Source organism: Protopterus annectens, chromosome 14.part0 (genome assembly GCF_019279795.1).
Source record: "Protopterus annectens isolate FY-2018-M chromosome 14.part0, PAN1.0, whole genome shotgun sequence".
In the NCBI taxonomy this organism is placed as follows: domain Eukaryota; kingdom Metazoa; phylum Chordata; order Ceratodontiformes; family Protopteridae; genus Protopterus; species Protopterus annectens.
In genome coordinates this window covers 1,107,091,643-1,107,101,642 of record NC_056748.1, presented here as the reverse complement: position 1 = coordinate 1,107,101,642, position 10,000 = coordinate 1,107,091,643, and the positions used below count along the sequence as shown (strand labels likewise).

At 36.0% G+C, this 10,000-nt stretch overlaps 1 protein-coding gene across 1 annotated transcript in view; it reads right to left on the bottom strand.

Annotated features, from left to right (window-relative positions):
• The window catches only part of NPFFR1 (neuropeptide FF receptor 1), a 266,198-nt gene extending 264,761 nt beyond the window's left edge, over positions 1 to 1,437 (bottom strand). Inside the window, exon 1 of the mRNA XM_044056894.1 lies at positions 1,127 to 1,437. Coding sequence (XP_043912829.1) covers positions 1,127 to 1,316 — 190 coding nt within the window. The 5' untranslated portion in view covers positions 1,317 to 1,437. The remainder of the gene's footprint in view (positions 1 to 1,126) is intronic.
• Between the last annotated feature and the right edge of the window lie 8,563 nt (positions 1,438 to 10,000).

Sequence of the window (10,000 nt, the reverse complement as noted above, 5' to 3'; positions counted from 1 at the left end):
CACATACTTTATACATTTTAAACCCATGGATATTTATAACTGCGATGAATAACTCTTTGCAGAAAACAATATTTACCTAAACTATGTGGGGGGGTTTCACCCCCCCATACCCCCCCACACCCCTCCACACACCCACCTAACTATATATACTAACACAACATAATATAAAGGCACAACATGAGGTATTCTGAGATAGCCTAGACGCATTCTTAGCTACTTTAAGGAAAAGAAACTAGTCAAAAAATTTTATTAAGATTTATACTCCTTTGTTATGTGATCATAGTACTTCATTATTTCCAGCCTAGACATGTCATGCTGTCACAATATTTAAAATATGTTCCAGTTTAATAGCTAAGATATATTGAGATATGTTATGCAGTATATTCACAGATACTGAAAAAAGCATACATATTTTCAAGTACCTTTAGTACCTGTAAAGTACTTACATCATCCGTAAATAAACACATTAAAAGTTGTGTTCTGTTTTTAGAATTACTATATCTGTGCCTCTCTTGAAAATTGCTTATGTCAGCCTTAAATAAACCCACTAATGTTGTTTTCCATTTTTAGAATAGTACATGTGCTCTTCTCCCATCTGCCTTTGAAAGAGCTCTGCTTCCATAGTTACAGCTGTACAAACCACCAAGTGTGTTTCAGTCAACTATATTCCCTACACATTTAATAGAACGTCAGTATATTTTAAGATATAGAATATCATAGACCATCATACCTGCAGATATAAATATGTATATATTATCTTCGAATTTATCCTTATTAATTAAATGAAACGCATCATATTTTATGTTGGGTTTTTGTAATTATGAACTTGCTATAGTTTGTGGCAGGGTATTAAAAAATTACTTTTTCTTACAAAAGTCCTTTTCATAGTTGACTGATGAATCACATGAGGTTTCTGACAGGTACAATAGCTTACTTACTTATTTTATTTATTTATTGCACTTTGGATTTCCCATTGATTGTTAGATGTAGATAAATGCAAATTAAGAAAAAAGTGTATCCAAGCACTTTGCTGTGATGAAAAAAGGATTACTACTATTGTAAGAGTTTAGCACAGCACAGCTGTTAAAGGCGTTGATGGTCTGGTGTTAGTCCTGTATTTACATACCTGTAATAAGGTTGTCCACCAAAGTTGTTGGCATACAGAAGATGCCTACCAGCAGGTCACTGACAGCAAGGTTTAAGATGAACATATTGGTCACTGTTCGCATCTGTTTGTTCTTGAGCACAATGAAGCACACCAGGATGTTTCCCACCATGCACATTATTAAAATAAAGACATACGCCAAGATAAACATGGCAGCAGTGGGTGGAGAATGCTGATAGTATGACAGATAGGTATAGTTCTCCTTTCCATCTCTGCTCGAATTATCTTCCTTTGTGATCACGTAGCTGCAATTACAAGGAGAGAGGTTTGGAGCACCTACAACAACAAAAAAAAAAGACAAAACATAATAAAATAGAGGATAGTACATGCCAGAATGTGAAAGTAGTTGTATAAAAAGGTAATGGGATGTTTTGTGGACATGACTTTTTTTAATTAAATGGATATGTCTGCTTTTCTATTATCCATCTTTAGAAACATAAGAACAATATCGGGGAAGCTGTCTTGAGACCATAACATGCTAACCCATATGCATTTTTAACTAGATGCACTTAAATGTTTGTGCCTTTATTAGTGATTCCTCTTTGTTTATATGTGATTACTGTTACACACTACTAAAGCTGCCATATTATGTGACTGTTGCCTCTACAGTTTAGTACTACAGTGCCACAGTAACTGTATACTGCCAAAAAAACTATATCATTGCTGGAAGACACAGTGGTAAGATGGTTGCTATTACTGCCTCACAGTGAATGCCACTCTACTTTGTCTCCTAGCTGAGTCCCTCCTTCATTGAGTCTGCATGCCCTGCTTGTATCTACATGGGTTTTCACTGGAGTCCCTGTGCTCTTCACACATCCAAGGGTAGGCTGTTAGGGGAACCAGAGATCCTCTAAGTCAACTGTACGTCTGTGTGTAGTGTGTGCATTCTTCTATGGACTACCATCCAGTCCAACACTGCTTCTCTGCCTTATGCTTGTTGCTTACCAGGATAGGTTGTGGCTCCCCTTTGACCATGGAGAAGATAAAACAGGTATTACATAACTGCATACAACTTAAAAAGGCAGACTGGGACACTGCTTCCACAGTGTCTATACACCACTAAAACAGATATATATTACCATTGCTATCACCATGGCAGGTCATCACTAAACGGTGAAAGCATGCAACTGTTGTCAGGAGTGGTTGTATGGCATCAAAACTTCCAATCTGTGCCACTGATGCCAGCGTGGCTGAGCACTAAGAACATGGTCACAATATGTGACTGTTTTCAATATGTCTTTATATTAATGAAACCATTTCTCTGTGTGAGTGTTACTACTATGATTCTGCACTACTAAAACAGCTAGGTGTTACTCCTGCTGATAATGTCCCCACATGCCACTAAACCAGCTGATAGACAATTGCTGCCACGTGATTGTATGTCAGTGAAACAACTAATGTGTACAAGTGAGACAGTATAGTATATTCACTATCCAAAATGCAGAGTATCAGGGAAATAGTTATGGCTCAGTGTATTCTTACCTATATATGACTTTGGGTATATGTGCACATATAATTGCAATATATATTTTACAGTGTCTAATATCAGACATCTTCAAATCCCTTCCCCATCCAGATCTTCTCTTCCCAGATTTACGAGAGAGTTCTTTCCTGCTTCGATTTATCCATGTGGCTAAGATCTGGAATTCTACAAGAGTACCTTTGTGACTCAAAGTGCTTCCCTTAAGTATAATGACAGAAAGGATGGAGTCAAATTTAATGCCTTTCCAAATATATATACACATATGGATGTGTGCTGACTTATTAAAATGTATTTGATTTAATGGGAACTGATCAAATGTAATGTTAAACAGCAGCTTATCAAAACAAAGACAAAAAAATGTTTTTAGCAGGGGCAAGCCCTCCTGCATCCCATATACCCAATGTTAAATATGTATGCCAACTCCAGCATCACACTGTAGTGGGGAAAGTGCAAATTCTCCACTCCTCTTCCCTGTACTGCAATCTCACACAGAAACACTGAGGGTATATTCGATCAGCTGATTTTTTTCAGCTGTGCAGGTGTTTCCCAGGTTTTGACAAGTTGCCATGTGACAAACTGTTGTATCCCATATTAGTTTATTTATTTTTTTAAGTTTCATGACCAGGAAAGTCCACTGGGCCGAGTAGAGCCTGTTTTCAGTGGAGGCCTGGGGAGAATAGCAACAGAGATGACAACAAACATACAAAACAGCATGCTAGCAGTACAATATTAAAAAAGTCATCCACAGAATAAGATCTTGCAACTTTTACAATCTTAGAGTCATTCACAGAAAGTGAAAATTTAACAAAGAAGATTGTTAAAATTAAGTATTAACAAGCTTGCTTTAAATTTAAAAGAGGAATCAAGCAGGAAAGGCTGTGAGTACAGAATCTTGCAGGAGTGTGTCAGCAATATGATGTAATCAGAGATAGCTAATGGGGAGGATGGAAGAATAAATGAATATAATAAGGAATTTATGTTGGAAAAGTGCCGGAGAATTCTCACTATAAAGAAGAGAAAGCTACTAGAGAGAATAGAAGAGTAAATGTAGGTATTTGAGAGATTTAGGTTGGAAGAGAGCATGAACATTCCCACTTTGAAGAAAGGTAGGACTGGACAAGGGATTTGAAGTCAGAGTGGTTTTGTGTATTTCGACGGAAGGGAGGAAGAGAGTTCCAGAGCTTAGCTAAGGAGCAGGACAGCAGAAGGTGAGCTGAGGGCCGTAAGGGTATATAAACCTTAAGGAGGCTTTGATTTTATGATCTAAGTGAACAATTAGGAATATAGGGGGTTAAGGTGGTAGAGAGAGAGAGGGACAGCTGGATGGTTTGAACATGAGCTTATGGGCAGTAGTAAGTTTAAGGAGATTCAGATAGTTAGGAAGTTTGAGCCATTACAGAGAGTGGAAGAAGATGCAGTGATGGGAAGAATGTCTAGAGTTGGTGGCAAACTTGCAGAATGTATTGTAGCAAGTTTTTAGTTTGGATTGTAAGTCAAGATAAAGATTAGTGAACAGAGGAGCATCATACATGGAGAGGGGAGAAGGTATGAGGAGGCTAAGGTCCACCAGATGGTGGATGGAGTGAGGTAGCGATTGTTTCTGTAAAGAAGTCCTAGTTTTTGGTGGGTGTTTTTGATGTTTAGATATGGATATCAAATTTTAGATGTTCAGCAATGATGACACCTAGCAGTTTAATGTGTGGTATAATTTCAATGGGAATATTATTCCGGCTTATTATTTTGAAGGAGTGTTATCAATGGTGAGGTCTTTAGATGGAGAGAAGATCATTAATTTAATTTTGTTAGCATTTAGGGCAAGATGGTTGTTTTGCATCCAGAGAAAGCAGATTGGGTTATCTTTAGAAGGTTGGAAGGGGTATCAGTTGAACAGATTATTGTAGAATCATCTGCATACTGGATTAGTGAGCTATCTGAGATGGAGTAGTGAAAATTATTGATGAAGATGGTGAAAAGTAAGGGGCCAAGGACAGAGCTTTGGGGTACACCAGTAGGGGTATGTAGGAAAGAAGAGGTAGAATATTTCCATTTAACGGCTTGTTGTCTTTTGGAGAGATAGCTAGTGAACCAAGCAATGGTGGAAGGGGAGAGACTTGGGGATGAGAGTTGAAATAAGATTATAGGGTGGGAGACAGTGTTGAAGGGTTTGGAGAGGTCTAGGAACAGGGTAGATACAATTTTGACACAGTCACTGGCATGATTAATGTTCTCAAGGAAGGAGGGCAGTTATGATGCTGTAGCCAGGACAGAATCAATGCTGTGTTGGGGTGAAGAGGTTGTTATGAGTTAGAAATAGCATTGTTTGTGAATAAATACATTTTTTGAGGATTTTTGAGAGTGGGGAAAGAATGGCAATAGGTCTGAAGTTGGAGATGTTAGTATTTTTACCAAATTGGTGAAGTGGAATGATAAATGCCTCTCTCCAAAGTGAGGGAACATAGGATTCTTGGATGGACCTGTTTATTATAATGCAGAGAGGGTAGGCAATGATGTCAGGAGATATTTTAAGGAAGAATGCAGGTAAATTATCTGGTGTGTTGGAGCATGGCTTCAGTTAGAGGAGGAGGAGTCTTTTTATTGTGTTCATAGGAACAGAATTGAAGGTGAAAGTCAGGGTATGAGTGATAGGGTTTATATGTGAGGTGGAGGGAGGGGAGGAAGAAATTAGAGAAAAGCGAGGAAAGATGGCAGAAAGTTTGGTTATACTTTCCACAAAGAAGGTGTTAAATGCAGAGGATGTTTCTTGATCTGTATAGTTAGGGTTAGGATAAGGATTGTCTTTACTGCTAAGATGGAGGAGGGAGGACACAGAATTCTAGAAATTTCTGGGGTTTGTAGTGTATTGGGATTGAAGCTTGGAGTTGTATGTTTTGCAGTCTCCAGTTATTAATTTTTTTACAAAGTTACGGAGTTTAAATTCTAGTAGGACATTAGGTAATTTGTTCTTTTGGTATTGTTTCCACTGTTTATCTCTTAGGAGCATAGTTTGTTTAGTTTCCTTTGCTAGCCAGGGAGCGGTTCTAGCTTCGACTCTTTTGGTTCTGAGGGGGGGCAAGGTTATTGAGTAGGTTAAGAAAGGTTTCATTAAAGTAATTAATGGCATTGTCCACGGTAAAGTTTTAAATGGTGTCCAGTCTATTAATTTTAGGCAGTCAGAAACTATTTTTGGGTTAAAGTTGGAGAGGTTTTGAGTTTCTATGTATAGATGCTGCTTTTGAAGTGGAGAGGAATGCCGGTCAGTGTAGGCTGGCAGATGGTCACTGATAGGGTCAGGAAGTATTCCAGTACTTGAGATTAGGTTAGGATGAGATACTAGGATAATGGACCAACTCCGACAACAGGAACCACAATGAGCACTGATGTACCACTTTATTAAACGACAATGTTGACCTAGGTTTCATCTCTATATCGCAGACTTCTTCAGAACAAATGCCTTCATGTACCACACTCCCTTATATACCCGCCCACTTCCAATTAACTCATTTAATTAAGTAATTGATTGTTCCAATAAATAAATAAATAAATGAGCTACCCAAATACATAAATACAATTGTTCCATACATTTCATAACTAGTACATATTAGATTAAGTTAAAAATGTATTATCAAAAAAAGATCATTCCCAATAAAAAAAAAACAACAAATTTTTCGTTTAAATAGTATAAGAACACCACAATTAAAAACGTCACTAACATGTTATCTCAAAATGCTATATCAAAACTTTGATTAAGCAAATTTGTCTAAAAATATACAATCTAACCAGCATTTTAACCTAAAATATGTTTTAACTTCAAAATGGGAACTATACTTATACTGTCGTTGATGCCCGGGAAAGTAGTGGCATCCAACCTTAACTGCCACTTCGTTTCACAGATGTCCAAATGCACATCAAGAATGCCACCTTGATTATCCTTATTAATTTGCTGAATAACACAAAACTTAAAATCATGTCCTGGATGTTGCCCAATGTGTCTAGCCAATGCGTTAGTAGTTTTCATGTGCCTTATATCTAAAACATGTTCACTAATTCTTTCTCTTAAACTTCTACAAGTTTTCCCTATATAAAAAGCAGAACATTGACTACATTTTGCTAGATAAACCACATTTTTACTATAACAATTGAAATGTCCTCTAATATTAATAGGCACTTCTGTTATAACAATTTTACTACCAGTAATTAAAATACACCTACATAAACTACATCTTCCGCATTTAAAATTACCCTTTTGTCGACTTGTGCTAATACTATTGTACTGGGTGTCCTTCTCCAATAAATTTTTAAAAGATTTGTATTTTCTAAATACATTTTTGGGAAGTATCCCCACTTTAGTACACACATTGCTATCCAATTTTAACAGTCCCCAATTCTTCTGTATAATATTCACTATGTGTTCTGTATCATGATTATATTTAGTTATAAAATATAACTGCTCTTTTTTCTCTTTTCTGTTAATTACTGTACTATTCAGTTGCAAATTATTCCCCATAGTCCCTTTGATATTTGTTTTTAAAATAGCCTCATAAATACCATTAATTCTTTTATAGATAACTTCGTCTTTAATAGACTCGCATAATGCATCAGGATACCCCCTTCTAATGAACATATTCATTATAAACTCCAGCTCTTTGATAAATTCCTGATATTCATTTACTGTTCTGGCAGCCCTAACCATTTGGCCTTTAACTATTGCCTTTTTTCTGATGGCTAGGGTGCAGCTCTGGTAATTTAAATAGGAATTCGTAAAAGTAGCCTTCGTATAAATTCCAGATGATAAACTACTTTTTTCTTTGTCAACCTTCAAGTTGACATCCAAAGAAGACAATTCCACACTGCTAAATTGATAGGTAAATTTAAGAAACCGCATAGTATTGTTGATATACTGTACAAATGCTTTTAAACTTTCAAAGCTGCCTTCCCAAATTATAAAAATATCATCCAAAAAGTGTGTATATTGTTGGCTGTACGTATTGTATTCACTAGAAAAAAACATATTCCTGCTCCCAGAAAGACATTGCATAGTTAGCATATATAGGGGCACAAGCAGCCCCCATTGCTACTCTAGTGACTTGCTTATAAAAATGGCGTTCAAAACACATGAAATTATTCTTTAAAACAGTTTCCATAAGTGTCACAAATACATTTATACGATCCTGTTCAAACATACCAATTTTGACTAATTGATTTTCCAGCCATTCCATTCCTATCTCATTGGGAATAACTGAAAATAAATTACATACATCTACGGTAAGAAGAATGGTGTGTTCATTGATGTTAACTCCATTTAGTTTGTGTAAAAAAATGCCAGGAATATTTAGTTATATATTCAAATTTGGCCAACCCTCCTTGTAAATGATGGTCAAGATATTTACTAATGAAACATGTTTTACTTCTTTTGCCATCAAAAATTGGTCTAAACTTAATGTTGTTTAAACCCTTGTGTAATTTGGGTATACCAAATATGTATCATGGGATAGTCATTTTGACAACCATCTTCAGCAAACCACAATCAAATATTCATTTTGTGTGTTAACATTTTTAGATCTACTAACATTTCGTTAGCTTACCTCTCCTACCCGGTATAAACGTAAATCCCTTAGACAGTAATTCGGCATGTTCTACTCCAAATTCTTTACTGGAATAATTATGCACTTTATAATCCCCATACTTATTAGAAATTATGACAGGATCACTAAATGTTGGAAAGCAATGCACTCCTTGAATTACATCTATAAGCTCAGAAATATTACCAAAATCGCCATTGTCGCTCATAGTGACAAAGTCAACAATAGTATTGTCCATACTTGCCTCTTACCATATCCAGTGTAGATTATTAGAAACTAAAATTTCAGTGTCATTAAAGTTAACATTTTCACTGTCAATGGTGTTGGAAGGCAAAACTTCATGGCACGGAGCAAGGAGCGGGGCCAAAAAAGTGGAACTATCAGCCAAAATTCCACAACAATCACCAAACAGCATGGAGATAGAGAATTTGAGTGACCCGTTATTACAAGTAAGTGTTTATGGGATTCCTGAGCCTTTTCCGAGTTCAGGTTGTAGTAATTTGACTATTTCGGATCCAGTTTGTTTTTCCTGGTCTAAGTCAAAAGGGGAGCAAGATGGAAAGTGTATTAGATAACAAGACTGTTCAGTGCCATGAAGTTTTGCCTTCCAACACCATTGACAGTGAAAATGTTAACTTTAATGACACTGAAATTTTAGTTTCCAATAATCTACACCGGATATGGTAAGAGGCAAGTATGGACAATACTATTGTTGACTTTGTCAGTATGAGTGACAATGGCGATTTTGGTAATATTTCTGAGCTTATAGATGTAATTCACGGAGTGCATTGTTTTCCAACATTTAGTGATCCTGTCATAATTTCTAATACGCATGGGGATTATAAAGTGTATAATTATTCCAGTAAAGAATTTGGAGTAGAACATGCCGAATTACTGTCTAAGGGATTTACGTTTATACCGGGTAGGAGAGGTAAGCTAACGGAAATGTTAGTAGATCTAAAAATGTTAACATGCAAAATGAATATTAGAATGTGGTTTGCTGAAGATGGTTGTCAAAATGTTAATAACCTGAAAAAAACAAGCAAATTCAATCCCCCTGCTAACAGTATGGTAGCTTTGTTTGAGAGGGCATGTGAGTTAGATATAAGGGAACACATGAAAAAGAAAAATGTTTCAATGACAACGACTGCATCAATAATTTAACTAAGCATGAGGAAAAGTTTCTAGGGAATCTTATAAAAGATAGGGGAATTCGTTCAATGAAGCCGGATAAAGGCAATGGCGTGGTAGTCATGGACAAGAACGGTTATATAGACCACATGTTTAATATGTTGGCAGAGGATACTTATGAAGAAAACACTCTAAATGAAATTCATGTGGCTTATTCTAAAATTGATTTATTGATTGATGAAATGAAGTAGATTATAATTATTTGAAAAATAACTATCCCATAATACATATTTGGTATACCCAAATTACACAAGGGTTTAAACAACGTTAAGTTTAGACCAATAGTTGATGGCAAAAGAAGTAAACATGTTTTATTAGTAAATATCTTGACCATCATTTACAAGGAGGGTTGGCCAATTTTGAATATATAACCAAAGATTCCTGGCATTTTTTACACAAACTAAATGGAGTTAACATCAATGAACACACCATTCTTCTTACCGTAGATGTATGTAATTTATTTTCAGTTATTCCCAATGAGATAGGATTGGAATGGCTGGAAAATCAATTAGTCAAAATTGGTATGTTTGAACAGGATCGTATAAATGTATTTGTGACACTTATGGACACTGTTTTAAAGAA